Consider the following 20,741-nt stretch of genomic DNA (forward strand, 5'->3'; position numbering starts at 1 on the left):
CGGGTGGGACTCTAACCCACAATCCGAGCGCCGGGTGGGACTCTAACCCACAATCTGAGCGCCGGGTGGGACTCTAACCCACAATCCGAGCGCCTTGACAATCGGGTGGGACTCTAACCCACAATCCAAGTGCCTTGACAATCGGGTGGGACTCTAACCCACAATCCGATTACCAAACCAAAAGCCTCGGGGGTCGTCACCTCCCTTGGCCAGGGTACCGGGAACTTAACGGCAGCGTCCCACCTATTCCCGGACCAAACCAAATCTCATGAGAACCAGAACCAGAAACCAAGAAATAAAAAGGTACTTTAAGGTCAGGCCTGACTTACCGACGCCGTGCAGATGCAGATGTCGAGAGCATCTCGCTGGGGCCTCCATATGAAACGTGGTATGAAACATGGTATGAAACATGGTATGAAACATGGTACCAGGGGAAAAAACAGAGACTACAAGACTGACAAAGAAGACAAACATTTATTCACGAGTTCGAACCCGGGTCCAACCATACACTTAAGATGGAGGACCCCGAGTGTCTTCTCGGGCATTCTTTTATACAGTTCTTGGGGAGAGCGGGAAACACAAAGGTCAGGGATTGGGTGACAGACAAGTATGAGTTTTAGAGATAGTGGCTTGGCGCCAATTCTATAGGGGTCAGAGGGGGGTGGTCAAGATTCTTTGGTCACCAGGGAGTCAGGGTGAGGAAGGAATGTGCTGACATTCCTTCTAGCAAGGAGAACAAACAAGTTTATTCCTTGGTATGAGTGGCCCTACCGGAATCAACATTTCTCCTTGCATTTCCTGATTTGGGAGGCCCCTTCTCAGCATTGATCAGACTTCTCAATTTTTTCAGTTATTTTTCTTTCTAATTATGTCATTTTTGAATAAATGTGCTTGTTGAATGGTATTCTTGCTTCCTTTGCCCATTAGAACATTGGCACCCGGGGGGGTGGGGGTGGGAGCCGGTTGGGAGGAACCATTCTTTTACCTTCCTTTGTACTCCAGTGATTAGCACAGTTCCTGGCACATAGCAAGCCCTGTATAAATGCTTGTTGACTAACTGACCACCATGTTTCCTCTTGCTCCTCTGTCCCTACTATTTATGATATAAAAGCTTCCATATCCTAACAATTCACTACAGATGAATTCAAATTCAACAAACAATTATTAGGTAAAGAAGTTAAGGTGTAAACAGAAAGTTGAAAGAAAGAAAATCAAAAAGTAATGCAAAAATTAAATGATAAGGAAAATAGAATTCCAATTACTGGGAATAATTAACAACTGTAGGGTTGGCCATGGTGGGTAAATTGAAAGGGGGATGGGTGGGAAGAATGGTAGTAGTTCAGTTATTCAGGGGACCCAAGCAAAGCAGGTCCTGAAAGGAGCTTCAGGTTAGGAACTAAACAAATAAACCTGCTACCAGCTTGTGATAAGCTACATTGTCCAAATCCCAGCCATATATGAGGACAATGAGGAACCCATGGTGCTTTGTATTTTATCTGTCATGATGCTCACTCTCATTTATTAATATTTATGGATTTTATTTTCCAAGTTGAAATTTTAGAACACTAACAATGAAAACCAAAACAAAACCTAACCCAGATCTGGGAAGATGACCTTTCAGAATCACTTGATTCATATGTTAATGCACCTCATTTTTATTTTTCATTGTTCATTTCAGCTTGAGTAGCATCATGGTTCATAGCTGCCCTGTTTACGCCCACAGGACTCTTTATATAATGTAATATGAAATTTCTTTCTGTGTTCATATCCTTTCATACACTTTCTATAACAAAAAACCCAATTATGGTACAAAGATACTGTCTGCAGACCCACATTTAATTAATGGGGGGCCCCAGGATTTATGTGAATTGTGCTTTAGAACTTATATGTCACATGAATTGTAAGGTATTCACAGTTTTTTTATTGCAATAATTCTAAGAGAATTTTAAAGCAACTACTCACTTTCAAATGAAAATAGAGATATTCATATAAGAATCTGAAATATATAATAAGCTAATTTACAAAGAATAATAGCTTATGAAGTATGTGGTTTACAAAGCATGCTTTATACATATTACCTCCTTTGATCCTCACAACAGCCCTATGAAGTATGTGCTTTTCTCATTCCATTTTTACTGGTAAGGAAACTCAGGTTTAAAATTCAGTTGTTATTTAGCTAGAGAGAACATTTGAACCTGTGTCTTCCTGATTCCAAATGTGGCCCTCCATCCACCTGTCAGTCTTTCCTTGGATGGTTAAAAAATAACAATATAATAGCTAGGTTGAGAAAGATTTTCACTGAACTTCTAGAAATATAACAGTTTACCTTCACAGCATTTCAGGTGACTCTTCATGGTTTCATCTCCATGAATGAAAGTCATGTGTCCCCCAGAAACCTCATCATCATGGGGGTTGCTTCAGCTTTGGTACTCCATGCACCTTCAGTTATCTCAGTTGCCTCTCCCCCTCTGATTGAGGACTGGAGGGTGGAACAAATGAACAAAGGTCCCCTTTGTAGGTGGCTCAGAATTTCTAGTCAACCCTTCATTTCCCACCAGCTACTCTGCTTGGTTTCACCCATGAACATCATGCCCCCATGCTGGGTGTTATCTGATGCCTCTCTAGCCCCACCTCCACCTTTTGGGCTTCCTTTTGTACATTGTCTTCGGCTATTAAAATGTAAGCTCCTTGAGGGCAGGGATTTGACTTTAATTTTCTTTTTTGTCTCTCCAGTGTTTAGAACACTGTCTGACACATAATAGGTCTTAATAAATGTTCATTGACCAAGAAAAATTGGACAGGAAAGATAACTAGCACTCAGCAATTTGAAAATGGTGCCAAGATTAAGCAAGAGAAGATGAGAGAGAACAGCGATGAGGAAGAAGTCAGGACTGTGACCTCAGCTCTTCTATTGTTTTTGAAGGGCTGACTTGGAGAAGAGTTCACTCTATGCTTGTTGGCCCCTCAGGGGAGAAACAGGAACAAAGGGTAGCAATTTCGGAGAGACATTCTTGGTGCTTTGATGTATAGAAAAAGCTTGCTTGGGGGTGGCTTGGTAACAGTGAATAGAGCACCAACCTTGGAGTCAGGAGTACCTGAATTCAAATGTGGCCTTAGACATTTAACACTTACTAGCTGTCTGACCTTGGGCAAGTCACATAACCTCAATTTCCCTGCCTTTCCCCCTCCAAAAAGCAAAAACAAAGCAAAACCTTGCTAAATATAGGATCTGTCCAAAAATAAAAAAAACTGGAATGGGTTGGCGTGGGAAATAATGAGCTCCGTATCACTGGAGGTCTGAGAGTCAGTGGATGTTGGGATGCCACTGGTCTGGGATGTAGTAGGGGTAGCTGGTCCTTCCATCGCCTTCCAGCTCTAAGTTTTTATAAGCCTCCTGCTGGTTGCTTTTACAGAATAAATAAAATCTGTTGGTACTTTCTTCTCTGGGCCACCATTGCCTCCCCTTTAAAAGTGAAATACTGTATTGAATGAACTCTAAGGGACCCTCCAACTTTATATTGATGGTTCTATGATCAATTGGCTATTTTGTTGAACTTTCCAGCATGGATATCTTCTTAATGTATTCATTTTTTCTTCCCTATTCTTATCTTCCTAATGTAAGAGAATGAACTATTTAATTTAAAAAGAATTTACTAAATGTCTACTAAGAGCTCAACAACTAAGGGTTCATTACTGGAGATGTATTGGGCAGGGTATGGGGGTGGGGGGTGGGGGAAGCCTCTGTCTTCGTGGAGCTTGTGATATAGCTAACAATTTGTAATATTAGATAATTACAATTAATTATCTAATTAATATAATTATAATAATTAGATGAACAAATACCCAAAGTAGTAGTACAGATGATGTTATATAGAATTCCATGGAAAAGTCTAAAATATAGTACATAGGATAAGTAAAACTCTATTTACATTACATGTTAATGCATATTTAAATATATTTAATATTATGCATGTCCATTAAACATGGGCTCATAGATCTGGATATAAGAGGATTCTCAGAGTGACTTGAAGGCTAACCTTGGAATCAAGATGTGGGTTGAAGTCCTATACCCAATATCTACTAACTAGCTTTGAAACCATGGGCAGGTTGCTTAATCTTTCTGTATGCCAGCAACACTCTAATACTACAAGGCACTTCTGGATTCTAAATCTACATTGATGGAGGGGCCTTTTCCCCAAGGAATCCTCTACACCAGTGGTGTCAATCTCAAATTGGAGTGGATAAGGCTGCAAATTGACTTAGAAAACCATAAATGAACATTGTCTCTGTTGTATTGTATTTTTATTGACTTCGTTAAACATTTCTGAGTTAAGGTTTTGTTTTGTTTTGTTTTGCTTTTTGGAGGGGGGAGGGCAGGGCAATTGGGGTTAGGTGACTTGCCCAAGGTCACAGTAAGTGTTAAGTGTCTGAGGTCACATTTGAACTCAGGTCCTCCTGACTCCAGGGCTGGTGCTCTATTCACTGTGCCACCTAGCTGCCCCTGAGTTATGTTTTAATGTGGTCAGAGTGTACTTAGGAGTTTTACAGGCCTTGATTGTATGACTTCTCCTCTACATCATGATCACAGGTCCAAATAAAATAAATGTCACTGCATTAATAACATTATTTTGGAGCACCATTGAGTGGAAAAAGGATTCTGCTTGGAGGAAGAGGAGGAACCTGGGTATGAATCCTTTCCGGTTCTGATGTTCTCTACCTGTGTGACCTTGGCTCACAGGGTAACAGACTGAGTCAGTCAATAATCATATATTAAATGATTGCTCTGTGCCAGACTCTGTGCTAAACCCTGGGGATACAAAAAAGGCAAAACAAGCCATCATCCTCAAAAAGCTCACTCGCTAACAGGGGAAAGGGAAACAACAGGCAAACAACTATGTGCACACATGCTCTACATGTCTGTGCATGCATATACATGTATGTGTGTATACATAAACATATACATGCATGTTTGTTCTTGTTCAGTTGTTTTTAAGTCATGTCTGACTCTTCATGTCCCCATCTGGGGTTTTCTTGACTAAGATACTGGAGTGGTTTGCCATTTCCTTTTCCAGCTCATTTTACAGATGAGGAAACTGAGGCAAACAGGGTTAAGTGACTTGCCCAGGGTCACACAGCTAATAAGTGTCTGAGACCAGATTGGAACTCAGAAAGATGAATCCTCCTGACTCCAGACCTAGTGCTAGCTGCTATACACATACACACATATACATACACACACACATACACACATGCACATATACACACATACCACATATACAGACATGTGCATACACATGTACATGTACATACACATACATATACACATGCACATACATCTCAGGGGAAAGCACTAGGAATTGAGGGGGTACACAGAGGACATGCATTGAGAAAGGTCTTTTTCAGAAAGTGGGATCTGATCTGCCTCGCAGGAAGCCAGGGAGACTAAGAGGGGGGATTGAAGAGGCCAGAGGAGACAGTATGGACCAAGGCAAAGCCATGGAGCGTTTTGTTTGTGGAAGGGCCCCTGGGGGTCACCTTGTCTAATTTGTCTCTTTTACCAATGAGGAAACTGAGGCACGGGGGCCTTGGGTGACTTTCCAAGGATACACATACAGCAAATGACAAAGCCAGGACTGCTGCATCTCTCTGGGCAGGGCCTTTGATTTCTCCTTGGTTTCCTCATCTATATAAGGGATTTGGATATATCTGTGATCTCTCAAATCCCTTATAACTCTAGATCTACGATCCCATGATGCCATGTTTTTAAAAAAAAACAACTTTGAAATCTCTGCCTGTGCAGCACAAATTGTGCCCAGACTGGGGCCAGAAAGGCTTTGAGCATAAACCTGGTGACGGGATGTACTTGTTGTCCACGAACCAGCCTGGATGAATTCATAGCAACTCATCCCCAATTTGGTCTTGAGGTAATGGCCACAACTACAGCTAATCCCAAAGACCATGTGTTTAGTGACAGAAATACTATGATCTAAATCAATGGATAGACCTCTCTGCACCCCTCCCCCCCCAAATGAACAAATTTCTTAAGTATCAAAGCATTGGATATCCTGGAAGGGCCCTTGGAGGTCATTTAGTCCAACCTGCTCGTGTTACATAAGGGGAAACAAAGGCACAAGGGGAGGAAAGTGCTAGGTATAATGGTTTAATCTGTCTCAGGTTACATAGGACCATAGGTTTAGAGTGGGAAGGGACCTCAGAGGATGTCTAATCCAATATGTTTGTTTTATAGATAGGGAAACTGAAGCCTAGGGAAGGGAAAGTGCCCTGTGTAATGATTTAATCTGTCCTAGGTTCCATAGTATTAGAGATTTAGAGCTGAAAGGCCACTTAGAGACAATCCAGTCAGGCCTCTCATTTTACAGATGGGGAAACCGAGGCACTGGGAGACAAGAGTGCTAGATATAATGGTTTAATCTGCCCCAAGTTATGTAGGATCGAAGGTTTAGGGCTGGGAGGGACCTTAGAGATAATCTAGTGAGCTCTCACATTTTACAGATGAGGAACTTGAGGTACAGAAAGATGAAGTGATTTGTCCAAGGGTCTTATAGGTAGTAAACATAAAAGGCAGGGCCTGAATTCAGATGCTCTTTCTCCAAAACTAGTGCTCATCCATAGAACCACCCAAGTGGGTAAAAGTTTAGAATTTTTGACCCCTGAAAATAACAGGACCCTTTTCTCTCCAATATGCCAAAAGCCTCATTTTAGACATTCTTTTTAGCCAAGTGAGGCTGGTGATAATATCATACTATTCAGATACAACATTCTCTAATCTGACCCCTCCCAAATTCCAGAAAGACTTATTTGGACCAAATCTTTTCTCCATCATCACAAAAGAGATGTTCATGTAATCCAAGGGTGGGGAAATACAGCCTCCAGGTCACACGCAGCCTCAAGGGGATTTGTTCTGTGAAGTTTGGATTCAGTCAAAGGGCTGCACTTGAGGACCTAGAGGGTCACGTGCAGCCTCAAGGTCACAGGTTCCCCATTCCTGCTCTAATCCAATGGGAATTCTACTCTTTAGACAATAATATCGTGTTTCCCCGATAAGACGACCTATCCTGAAAATAAGCCCTCCCCTTACTGTGTAAGATTCCTCTAAAATAGGCCCTCCCCCAAAAATAAGCCCTATTGAGATTGCTACTGTAGTGAAGGTGACCCCACGCTACATTACGGTACCCTCTGCATGCACCGTTCCCCCCCCCCTGGTGAAACGCACACCGCGCTCCGAGCTGCATCCAATCAGAGCTGCAGCAGTGAGCGCGTCATCCTGTTCTTCCCCAGTGATTTGCTTATTGAATAAAGGTACATTTTTTGTTCACATTTACCTGTTTATTAAAATTGCTGTTAATGTTCATTAAAATAAGCCCTCCCCTGAAAATAAGCCCTCTGGTGTTTTTCTGTCCAAAAAATTTAATAAGACAGTGTCTTATTATCGGGGAAACACGGTAGTCAGTAACATTCCTTACATATACATTATGTACCAGACAATAAAAAAGAAAGACAACTCCTGCCCTCAAGGAGCTTCCAATCTTATAGGGAAAGATAACACAGAGAGAAAAGGGAAGAAGGCAGGAGAGGGTGTAGCCAGAAGATCCTTGGAATGGGGTCATGATGTTTGCAGTCAAAATCAAGCAGGGCAGCTAGCAGTCAATGAAGTTAGCTGGGAAAGTCTGAGCCCTCTACAAAGGGAGGTTTTGGAAAGGCTCCCTGCTCTTGCTCTCCAGCCCTCCAGTCAGAGGATGCTGAGCAGGAGTTAAGAATCAAAGCTGAATCAGTCTCCAAGATGATGAGATTTCAGGTGCTGATCTTATCCTGGGGGAAGCAGGATGTTCTAAGCAGAGCAACTGGTGGAAAATGAAGATTTTAGTTTTAAGGGTTCTGTGGCCTTTTTCCTTAGAGTCAATCAGTCTTGACCAATATCTGTTTGGTGAACAGGAAGTAGTCAGGTTGCCAGGATACAGTTCTTAGTACCAGCTGGCTAGCTGTGGGCACAAAAGAATCTGCTTTGGTCTTGTCTAATGGGTGATTCCCTTAGCTAGGCTAACCCTGTCTAGCTAACTCAGAAATGTGTGACCTTGATCGCTAGGGGACTAGGGAAAGGATTCTATGGTTGAGACCTAGAAGGTGCCCTGGAGATCAATGCTATTCCCTTCACTTTATAAATGAGGAAACAGAGGCATTGAGGTTGAATGACCTAGGAGTACAGATTTAGAGTTAGAAGGAGACCCTGAGGTCATGTCACTGAACTCTCTCATTTTTTTACATATGGGGAAACTGAGACCCAGAGAGGTAAAGTGTTTTGTCCAAGGTCATAGAAGTAGTATGCAGAGCTGTGATTTGAATCCAAGTCTACTGACCTCAAATAGAGTGCCTATTTGATAAATAATAATAGCATTTATATTGTACTTTAAGGTAAGTAGGTGACATCTCATTCCATACAGCCATATATCTAGAACTAGAAGAGAATTAGAGGTCATCTAGTCCAACCCTCCCCCCCCCCACTTCCTACAGATAAAGAAACTGAGAAACTGAGGCCCAAAGAGGTGAAGTGATTTGCCTAAGGTCACAAAGGGATATTCTAGAATCATAGATCAAGAGCTAGAAGAAGCCTTAGGGCCATTTTATCCAGATCTTTCAGGATCACACAGATGGGGCCGGCTAGGTGATACAGTGAAGAGAGCATAGGCCCTGGAGTCAGGAGGACCTGAGTTCAAATCCAGTCTCAGACACTTAACACAAAACTAGCCATGTGACCTTGGGCAAGTCACTTAACCCTAATTGCCCTGCATTCCCCCCTCCAAAAAGCAAAATAAACAAACAAACAAACAAAAAACACGCAAAAAAGATCACACAGATGATAAATGGCAGAGATAGGATTCAAATTCAAGTTCAGTGAATCTAGCCATCTTTCCATTGTACTACACTGCCTCTCTCTCAACACCCTTAGGTAAGGAAGCAAGTGCTAGTATTATCATTTCTCCCCTCCTTTCCATTCCTGTGTCCCACCACCTTTCACAGGTGAGAAACTGAGACTGTGGGCTGTTAAGTTTCTTACCCAAGGTCACACAGTTTGCAAGTTTCCAAGAAAGTACTTAAATCTACTAGGTCCCAGGGTATCCCTTTACATAAATAACACAGGCCTATCACCACTTCTAGAAAAATTCCAGGTATGGGTTTTGGGACTACATTTAATATGAAGCTTCCAATTTTTCCTCAAGTCTTTGGGGAGTCAGTTGTAATCAATTTGTAGTTTCTTTTTTTAAAATTTCACTCTTTTAATTTCACTTGCATAAGAAATTCCCATTGTTAATTGTTACCTGCTCTGCAACTTCACAGTCTAATAACAGAGATTCTTAACCTTTTTTGTATCATTTGGAAGTCTGGTAAACCCTATGGACTCCTTTCAGAATAAAGTTTTAAAATGAATAATATAAAATACATAGGATGTCAAAGGAAACAAATTATATCAAAATACAGTTATCAAAATATTAAACAAAAATACCAAAAAGTTCTTGGACCCTGGGTATGAGAATTTCTTGGAACATTAAGAGGTCAGATCACTTTCTCAGGGTCAGATGTATTAGAGACTGTCTTGGAAGCTAGGTCTTCCTGACAAAGAGGTTACTCGTTGTGTTTTCTTGTCTCTCAGGGATCTTGTATTCTTAAGCTGTCTGAAGAGATTAGAATATGTACACTGATTTTCAAAGTATGTTTGGTCAGAGCGTGGGATGTATGCCTCTAGTCCTTGCTACTGGGGAGATAGATACTGATGGATCACTTGAGCTCAGGAGTTCTGAGCTTCAGTAGGGCTAAAGCCAATGGGTATTCACACTAAATCTGGCACTAATGTGATGATTCTCAGGAATGCCTAAAGAGGGTCAAATGAGGTGATTCATTGTGAACATCTACTGCACTTCACTAAAAAACAGATGCATAAAAGCATGTCTGATTCTTCTATCATTAATTAAACTGGGAAACCATTGAGACTGGATATGAAACATATTTATAAAATCAGCCTACAAAGGAAATACAATCTGTTCCACAGGGGACAGTTGGGTTTTCAAATGATTAAACCACCGGAGGGGCACGAGTCTTTTGTGAATGAGTAAAAAAAAAAAAAAAGATTCCCAGGCAAGTGGAACACATGAGTGGTTCATACTTGTCCAACTTGCAACAACCAAGTGAACATGTTCTTTGTCATTTAGTTAGACAATGGCGCCTCCTTGTGTCCAAACTGATAGTTGACAAGAACAGCAAACTTTTACGTTTTTGGTAAAAGACCATGAAATAAAGGAGAAAGAAGCTAAAGAATAGGAAAAGGTTGGGATGACAGAATTTTTATTCAGTAAAAGTATTGGTTTCATTTGACTTGAAATTTTGAAAACCCTAGTTTGTGTACTACAAGTAACTTCCATATTACTTCTACCTATCACCTTTTCAAAATCGGATCAATTTTCCTATACACAACAACAATTTACAAGCTTTTTAAAAAGGCTTTTTGCTTTTACTGAATAATTCAATTGATCAGCATCTATTATTCACCTACTATATTCCAGGCACCAAGGTAGGTGTTGGTGATAAAAATGAAACCAGATATCCACCCTCAAGGAATTTACATTCTGTTGATTTGTATTTTGCCATTCTGTATGTGTGCCTTTAGGGACAGTTAGGTAGTGCAATGGATAGAACAACAACACTGTAGTCAGGAAAACCTGAGTTCAAATCCAGCCTCAGAGGCTTACTAGCTGTGTGACTCTGGGCAAGTCACTTAACCCTGTTTGCCTCAGTTTCCTCATTTATAAAATGAGCTGGAGAAGGAATGGTAAACCACTCCAGTATCTTTGCCAAGAAAACTCCAAATGGGTTCACAGAGAGTTAGACACAACTTAAATGATTCAATAAAAATGTGTGCCTTTAAAACTTAACAGAGTTAATCTGAACTGACAATAATGAACATTTTCCCAATGTAAGTTTGAAGAACAGTCAACTGCAATCAAACAACCAGGCCAAATGCCATCTCTGAAGAAAAAGGCCAAGCTAAAATTAGAAAGGAAGCAGTAAAAGATTTAGGTCTTCAAAAGGGGTTCATTTCAAACCAGTAGGCCTTAATGATATCCCAGGATACTTGGGTCTCCTCTTGGGTCATCGGTTCAAAGTCACTTTTATTTTAGAACCAGCTGGCAGTTGTTACCTTTAAAGACTTTGCAAGAGGGCAAGGGAGTCTAAACAATGCTGACATTTAAAAAGATAAAAAAGAACCACCTTACCAGGAAATTGCAAATCCTTCCTTCATCTTGGTACCTGAGAAATGTAGTAGAATCAATTATTAGCCCATTTGTCAGTCCCTAGTGAATCTCAGGGTAATCGATAGCAATCCATCCATCTTTGTAAAGGACAAAGTATGTGACATTCATTTGATTTCCATAGGGCTAAGAAAAATGAATGAGTTGGTGTTATTTGCCACAGTTTACTTAGCACTTTACTTAGGACTTTTATCTCTGCCTGCTGCCTATACTCTTTCTTTCAGCTTAGACACAACCTCACTCTATCCTTAAACTATAGACAGTCAGGGAGATTGACTATCACAGCCCTGTCTGATTCAGCCTTGATTGTCTTAGCTCTTCTATTCTGGTAGAAAGGGGTTCTTTATTCATTTATTATGGAGAACTATACAAGGAAATATCCTAATTAGTGGTTATGCAACAGTTAGATGAATTAATCACAGTATTTAAAAATCAATAGGAAGTGAATTATCTTGCCAGAAGCAGCCTGTCAGAGGAGACAGAATGGTGAACTTAAAAGTCCAGAAGACTTGGATTCAAATTTTGCTCATTTATTCATTAGTTCATTCAAAAACACCTACTATGTGCCAAGCACTGGTTTGGGGCAATGAGAATAAGGAGAGACAGAGGTGTCTCTCTACCTCAAAGGGTTGTTGTGAGACTCAAATAAGTTAATGTAGAATCAAGTGCTTTTAAAAATCTAAGGTGCTATATGAATGTCTATTATTATTATCATTATTATTATAACAGTGTACAGGACATGACTTTAGAATTAATTCAATTCCACAAGCATTTATGAATTCCCTGGAAACTAGGTAACATAGTAGAATTCTGAGTCTGGAATCAGGAAGACTTGAATTCAAATTCAGTCTCAGACACTTACTAGCTTTGTGACCTTGGACAAGTCATTTAACTGCTGTTTGCTTCAGTTTACTCAATTGTAAATAGAGATAATAAAAACACCTACTGCCCAGAGTTGCTGTGAAATTCAAATGAGATTTTGCAAAGCACTCAACACAGTGTTTCACAAATAGTGAATAAGTGTTAGCTATTATTATTAAAATAAAGCCATGACATTAGGCTGCTTCTCTTTATCTACAGATAGCAGAATGTTTGTTGAATGAATGAATATAAAGACAGAACTGCCTTCCTGACTCAGTATGAGGCAGACTTTGTTTGGGTTTCTCTAGATCAGGCCACTCCCTAAGACTATAAGTCAGACATGTCAAACACAGGACCTGGCCTCCCCTGTGACATTCCTGAGAAGAGATTCAACCAGATTAAAGTGTACTTGGGAAATAGCAAACAAAGAAATAAAAACATATTAGAACATACATAGTGTTCAAATATGGTTTTCTAAGTCGATATTTGGCCACAATGATCCCCGTGTATGGGTTAGTGACCCTTTTTGACACACTGCTGTAAGGCACAGAGAAGGTGTTGATCTGCTGTGGTCAGAAACTCCCTCTGCCCATGAAATCACAGGGCAACAAAAATTTTTTTGGTAGTACTTCCCTCACAAGGTTACTAAAACCAGAAAGTTCAAGAAAGATAATGTATAATAAGGAACTTTGCAAACCTTAAAGAGTTATATAAATGGTGTATTATTATTATTATTATTAAAGATAGTAAGTATATACAAATATTGAGGGAATCACAGTTATAAAATGAAAAAATTTCATGATTCTTGTGGAAATGCAACTCATTATAATTCATTATCCATCATGTCTGAAATGAAGTCAAAGTTACACAAATAACAAGACTATATAATTGTGATGCAAATCAATGAGACTGATAGCTACTTTGCTTCCCTTGGATTGCCTTTTGTCTGTGGTGGGGACAATGCTTCTTTGTATGTGCCTATGAAGTTATGCCATTTGAGGCTTTCAAATCTTCTAGTACCTGCTTTTTAAAAATGTGACTTCCTCCCCCACAGGTATATCAGATGAATACATAACTCCTATGTTTAATTTTTATAAAAGCATTGGAGAGTTGAAAATGACCCAAGAAGAATATGCTTTGCTAACAGCAATTGTCATCTTATCACCAGGTAATCACAAAATTACATCCCATATTTTAATTAACTACGGGCAAAGGGTATGTTTGGTGTGAGGTAGCACAGTTTAAGAAGGATCTTGGTAAGCTGGATAGGGTCCTGAGAAGGGAAGCAGGATCTTGAGAGCAATTGAAGGAAGTGGGGATGCTTCTCTGGGAGAAGTGGAAGACCAAGGGACTGGGAAGAGGCCACGATGGCTGTCTTGAAGACCTATCAGCTGTAAAAGAGATAGAACTTATTCTGCTTGCCTTCCTGGAGTACGATAGATAGAAGTTTTAAAGTGGCAAATTTGGGCTTAATATCAGAAAAAAGTCACCAGTTATTCGAATCATCTGAGAGAACATATCCAGATGTAGTAGATTCAGATATGTATGTACATTTCATTCTGCATCCCAAATCCCTCATTTTTCTGTTAGTGTGGGAAATTGCTTTGATTTCAGGGATTCTGTTATTCTTTTTTCCTCTTAATTTTGGGCAGGAGATAGGTGGAAAAAATATAAGCACTTATTAAAAATCTATTTAAATGAAAAACATTTTAAGATATAGGTTCCTTCTTACTGGAGGTCTTCAAGTAAAGGTTGGAAGTTTGTTTTTTTTATCAAGTATGTTATAAAAGGAATTATTTATAAGTCATGGGTTAGACTGGATGTCATAAGATTTCTTCTGATTCTGTAGTTCTTTAGTAAGAAGTGAGGAAAAGCTAAGAATTTGTTCTCTACTGCCTCTTTCAAGTTCTTGAAATAAATTAGTGAATATAGAGAGTGATAGTATTCGATCTTATAATAATTATTCATCTTATAACAAGAATCCGGGAGATATCAGCTTGCCAGGAGAAACAGTGTGGTGGGTGTAGATAGAGTGTTGGACCTGGAATCAGGAAGCTTTGGGATCAAGTCCCCTCTGATACTTATTAGTTGTGTGACCTGGGCAAGTCACTTAACCACTCTAGGCTTCAGTTTCTCCCTTTGTAAAATAGATAAGAGTCAGCTGAGGTGGTCCCTTTAGCACTAAATTAGTCATCTTATGAATGTTTTAGTTGTGACAGTGAGTTTTCCATTATAGCTGCCCCATGTTCCATTTTCAGAAAGTAGATGCCTCCCTGCTTCTGTCCAAATGATACCTTCTATCTCCTCAACTTTATTTATTTCCAATCTCATACTAGACAGACAATACATAAAGGACAGAGACTCTGTGGAAAGACTTCAGGAACCATTGCTGGACATCCTACAAAAACTATGCAAGATACACCAGCCCGAAAACCCCCAGCACTTTGCCTGCCTTCTGGGACGTCTCACAGAGCTAAGAACATTTAATCATCATCATGCCGAGATGCTGATGTCCTGGAGAGTGAATGATCATAAGTTTACTCCACTCCTCTGTGAAATCTGGGATGTTCAGTGCTAAACTTCAGGGCGGTGGTCTGATGGTAGGAGGGAGTGGACCACAGGTTATTTTCATAGGAATATAAATTAGTTTTTATGACTTCTTTATTGCATCCATACTTAGATTTCACACTGCCATTTTGTTCAGTATTTATAGAGTAATTAACCAGTCTTCACAAACATTCACAGGAGAGGGAGATGTCCTGGTAAAAGAGCTCTTTGGGGATGATGGTTCACGTATAAGAGAGACTCACTCCTTGGGACCAGTCTGCCCAGTTTGGGAAATTCACATTATCGGTGTTTCAATTTTATTTGTTGCAATGGGGTACATGTTCATTTTGTACCTTGACCTCCCTGTACTGCACAGATTTTTATTAAAGGTATACATCCAAACACACTGTAATCATCTAACAGACAGTGGCAACATGAGTTTTTCTTGGGACTTCAAAACACAAAACAAACTCTTTCCTTGGATGTTGAAAAGTTGTTGTTGTGCCTATGGATAATGCAGAAGGAAAGCCAGTTAGTCAGTGAGCGTTTATTGTATGCCAAGCACTGGGTGAAGAAAAGCAAAAACAATTCCTGCCCTCCAGGAACTTAAAGTCTAATGGGGCAGACAACATGTAAATAATGATGTATATTTAAGGTATTATACAATGTTAAAAGGTTATCTCAAAAAGATGGCACTGTGGGGCAGGGGGTGAGAAAGGGGTGGCAGAATCACTAGGAAAGGCTTCCTGCAGAAGGTGGGATTTGAAATGAGTCTGGAAGGAAAGCCCAAAAGTGAAGATGAGGAGTGAAAGCAATATAGGCTTGGGAAATAGCCAGTAAAAAGTCAGGAAATAGAGTACCATGTTTAAGCCAAGACCATTGCTACTAGATCATCGAATGTGTGGAGTGGAATAAAATGTAAGATGACTGAAAAGGTAGGAAAAAGTCAAGTTGTGAAGGGCTTTAAATGCCCAGGAGAAGATTTTATATTTGATCCTGGAGGTAATAGGAAGCCATTACAGTTTACTAAGTAAGGCGAATGACATAGTCAGACCTATGTTTTAGGAAAATCATCTTGGTAGTTGAGTGGAGAATGGATTGGAGAAGGGAGAGACGAAGTTGGAGAGATCAACCAAAAGGTTATGGCAGCAGTCCCAGTATGAGGTAATGGGTTTCTGTACTAGGATGGTGACTGTGTGAGGGAAATGAAGGGGATGAATATGGGAACTGCTGTGAAGGCAGAAACCACAAGACTTGGCAAGGCTTTGGTATGTGAGGGGAGTACCAAGTGAGGAATAGATGTTGTGAGCCCAGGGGACTGGGAAAGATGGGGGTGTCTTCAAAAATAATAGGGAAGTCAAGAAGAAGGGAGGTGTGGAGGTGTGTGTGTGTGGGGGTTGTAGATAATAGGTAGGGAGTGTGCAACAGTGGAAAGAACACTCAGGTCTTAGAACCAGAAATCCTGGGTTCAAATCTTGCCTCTGATGCTTGCTACCTACATGACCTTGAGCAAATTACTGAACTTCCCTGGACCTCAGAATCCCCAACTGTAAAACTAGGGGGTTGGACTACATCTCCAGGGTAATTTCTAGATCCATGATCTTCTGAGTCTTCTTTTGTCACCCTTGATACAATGGAAACTCCTTGAAGGCAGGGACTGGTTCATTTTGGTCTTTGTATATCCCCAGTGTGTGGTACACAGTCAGCTCTTACTAAATGATTATTGACTAGTTGTTTGAAATGCTCAAGATATGGATGCTACATCTTTGTCACTTTCCTTGGTCCAATGAAACCCTAATAGTCAGCTTACTATAACTTCCCCTGACCATTTCCAGTTTCTCTGAAGTCCAAAGAGTTACATAGGGAACCAACATCAAGAATTCCTGCGCCATGCATTTACTCAAACCTTCACTCTCACTTCCTGTTGCTGGTTTCTAGTTAGGCCCATGACTGTGGCTTTTTAGTTGTTCTGAGTACAGATGATTCAGTGTCAGGAAGGCTCCATTATCTCCCTGCCATTCAACCAAACTCTTAAAGCTAATTAGTACTGGTACTTTATGATTTATGAGGCTTTCTTCATCCTAAGTTTTTGGGGCAAACATGGTCACACCTGTATGGGAAGCTTATCTAGATTGGCCCAACCTAATGCTAAGGACATTCTCTCTCAGTTGTAGCCCTGACAGTTCATTCTTTCTTCTGCTTGACTTTCTTTGGTGAACATGGAAAGAAACCTTGAGAAGTAAGAGGGTTACCTCATTTTATCCTAAAGCAAGTCAAGGAAGACTATGCTATAACCCAGCAAAAAATGTCTAAAAGCATGAAGTTAAAAAAAAAATCCAGAGAGTTTTATTAGTCAATGGGAAAACTCATCATGCTAATAGAGGGCATTTAAGTGGTATTTAATGTATATGTAACCCCTGTCCCAAGGTCCACTGGCATTTGACACTCTCCTCATTGGTGGAGATACAGGAGTTATATATGCATATATTCCATTCCATCCCATTTCATCCTATTCCATTCCATTTTATATGAACTTATTGGGTGCTGACTATATGCTAGGGCACTGCTGCTACAAAGACAGTAAGGAAAAAGTAATGGTCCTCAAGAAGTTTAAATTCTACTGAGACTTCAAATGCCAAATGAAAGAATTTGTATTTTTCCTAGTGTTAAGAGGGAGCCACAAGCTTCTTGAGCTGGGGAGTAGAGTAGCATGGCTAGATCTGAACTTTAGGAATTTCATTTTGGGAGCTAGGTGAAAGATAGAATACAAAAGGCAAAGATTAGGAAATGGAAAACCAATTAGGAGACTACTAAATGGTTTAAGAAGGGGAGGAAATACGCATTTACCGAGCACCTACTTTGTAACAGGCACTGTGTCAAGCACTTTTACAAATATTACCTCATTTATTCCTCACAGCAAACTTGGGAGGTATTTATTTATTAATTATTTATTAATTTAATAATAATTTATTTATTAATTATTTAATTAATTATTAATTTATTATAATATAATATAATTTATTTATTAATTATTTATTATCCTGATTTTACAGATGAGCAAATAGTGGCAAACAAATGTTAGGTGACTTGCCCAGAGTCATACTACTAGGAAGTATCTGACCCTGGATTTGAACTTAGGTCTCCCTGACTCCAGGTCCAAAACTCCATCTACCACTCCACTCGATGCCTCTAGGCAAGGCCTGATAAGGGCTTGAACTAAGGTGAATGGAGAGGAAATATGAGATGCTGCAGAGACTGAATCATAAGACCTGAAAACTGATTGAATTTGGATAGAAAGGTGGAGAAGCAAGGAGAGTGAAGAGTTGAAAATGACTTGTGAATCTGGAGGCCTAGAATAATGTAGTTCCCATTGACAGAGTTATGTCTCTTTCATGGGGTATATATGGACATAATTGAGGAGGTAAGTTACAACAATGTCTGTTGGATGTTAACTTACAAAAACATGGGACCCATTTGGATGTTGGTGCAAAAGGAGACATAGCCCATACCTATTGTGTGCCCAGGATGAGTGTCTTGCTTGCTCTGTTTGATTGTATAATTCACCAAAAGGAAGTGAGAGAATTTTACTCTGGTATCTGTTCCACAAACCCTACTGTGTGGGGGCCTTGGTTGTGTTTTTATTTTTTAAAAAGTCCCTTTCTTCCTCATCCCAAGTCCCCATTCTCTGGTCTTTGTGGTTAACCAAAGAAAGACAAAATAAAACATCAGGATATGCCCAAATTTAAGATGTTCCAGTAGAACTATTAGGAACATTCATGCAAGTAGAGACATTGGTTAAAGGGATACATCATGTCACGTTGACATCAGCTTCACTTCCCCTGACCCTGTGGCTCCCTCAGGCCATTGTCTTATAGCCCCTTCCTCTTTACTCCTAAATTGTCTGGAAAGAGGAGTCTGGATTCACCACCCCCACTTCCCACTCAGTTCTTAAGACTCTGCTAGTCTGGCTTCAGATCTCATCATAGTACTCAAGGTCAGTGGCCTTCTGATTGCCAAATCCAGGGTTTTTCATTTTTCATCCTTCTTAATTTCTGAAGATTGACCCAGCTGAGCACCCCTTCTTCCTCTCATCATTTGGTTTCCTGATAATGGTTTTCTCCTGTTTCTCTTTCCACCTGTCATAGCACCTTCTTGTACATCTCCTTCAATGTTTCAACTCCTACACATTTCATAGGTGAAGTTATCTCCCAAGGCTCTCTTCTTAGTCCTGTCTCTTCTCCTCTCTCCTGTTATCCCCTCTTCTTTCACCTCCCCTTTTTCCTGCTCTTTCCTCCTTTCTCCTCCCCTCTCCCTTCCTCTCTTTCTTTAGCAATCTCATCTACACCCATAGCTTAAATGATCACTTCTGTGGGTGACTTCTAAATCTATATCTAGCCCCAACCTCTCATTTAATTTAAATCCTGCATGTCCAGTCACCTACTGGACATCTCCTGCTGGGTGTCCTATCAGCATCCCAAACCCTACATTAAGTTAAATTTAAATTAATTACATTAAAATTAAAATATTCATCTTTCCCTCACTGCCACCTCCAACCTCTCTTCAACTCTCTTCTCTAAATTGGTGGTATAACAACCCTTCCGTTTACCCAGGTTAAAAACCTCTGAGTTGCCTTGGATATTTTCTACCATTTTATCTAATACATACAATTCATTGCTAAAGCTTATAGACTTCAACACTATAAGTTCTGTTGTATTCCTGCTCTCCTGGACACTCATATTGCTACTACCATAAAGCAAGCAATTTATCACCTCTCACCTGGTCTATAGTATAAGCCTCCAAATTGACTTCCCAGGAATCAAGGTCTCCTTTCATCAAGCCAAGCTTTCCCCACCTGCTAAAAGAATCTTCACCTGATCACCTTGGGCCTCTGCTCAATAATAGCCTTCAGTGATTATCTATTGCCTAGAGAGGATCAAATACAGACCCCTAAACTTGGCTGGCATTTGAAACTCTCAATGTGGCTCAAGCTTACCTTTAGAGGATTGTTTCTCTTTATTCTCCTTTACACACAGGGGCTTAATAACTACCCCCCAAGTGACCCTCTCCTTTCCTACTTTTCTGTATCTTCACATTCTTCTTCCATTCCTGGAATCAACTGTGAGACATAGGAGTCACTGGCACAGGACCAGCCAACATGGTGTGCCTGAATCAAAGAAGACACTGTGCTCTATAAGCAAAGCAGAATTGAAGTAGCTCAAAAGAAATGTGAGATGCACCAAGTTAAAGACATTTCCACTCAAAATGTTCATATGGACTATTTGTGCCTAATCTGTGGTAGAGCACATATTGGTCTTATCTGTCACAGTCAGACATACTGTACTTTGACCTTGACATTAGGAATGTCTTTGAGTACAAAGGACAACAACGTGATTACCTTCACATTTGTGTTTTTTGAAATCCTTCTCTTTCTTTTCAATCCAGCTCAGTTGCCCCTCTCCATGCAGGTGTTCCTTCCCTTAGTCAGCCACCTGGTGGAGTGGATAGAGCACTAGATGGAGAGTCACAAAACTCAAGTTCAAATCCTGCCTCAAACACTAGCTGAGGGAATCTTGACAAGTCACTTAACATCTCTGTACCTCAATTTCCTCTGCTAAAATAGAGATGATACTATCACTTACTTTCCAAGACTGTTGTGAGGATCTAATGAATTAAAACATGTAAAACTTTTTCAAACCTTACTGTGTAAATGTTAGTTATTTTTATAGATGAAAGTAATTTCTCATCCCTCATATTCTCATAAAGTACTTTGTTTGGAGCACAAAGCACATTGTATGAAAAATCATTTTGCATTTATTTCATATACACCCTGTATTTAGTAGTGAACATTCTGTATCACTCCAGCAGATGTAAGCTACTTGAGGGTGGGGTCTCTATGTCCAGCATCTCACACAGTGTTTGCCACATAGGTATAAGGTCTGGGCCTCTTATTTCTTGGGATAGGGAACTCCCAGGTGAGGAAACTATTTCTGGAGGTTAGCAACCTCTCTGCAA

At 40.1% G+C, this 20,741-nt stretch overlaps 1 protein-coding gene across 1 annotated transcript in view; it reads left to right on the top strand.

Annotated features, from left to right (window-relative positions):
• Nucleotides 1-15,531, top strand: part of NR1H4 (nuclear receptor subfamily 1 group H member 4) — a 48,497-nt gene extending 32,966 nt beyond the window's left edge. The window contains exons 8-9 of the mRNA XM_069095221.1: nucleotides 13,237-13,350; nucleotides 14,519-15,531. Coding sequence (XP_068951322.1) covers nucleotides 13,237-13,350; nucleotides 14,519-14,760 — 356 coding nt within the window. The 3' untranslated portion in view covers nucleotides 14,761-15,531. The remainder of the gene's footprint in view (nucleotides 1-13,236; nucleotides 13,351-14,518) is intronic.
• Nucleotides 15,532-20,741: the final 5,210 nt, after the last annotated feature.

The sequence above is a fragment of the Petaurus breviceps genome, unplaced genomic scaffold, assembly GCF_028583685.1.
Source record: "Petaurus breviceps papuanus isolate PSGF00001 unplaced genomic scaffold, PetGlider_PUasm1.0 225, whole genome shotgun sequence".
In the NCBI taxonomy this organism is placed as follows: domain Eukaryota; kingdom Metazoa; phylum Chordata; class Mammalia; order Diprotodontia; family Petauridae; genus Petaurus; species Petaurus breviceps.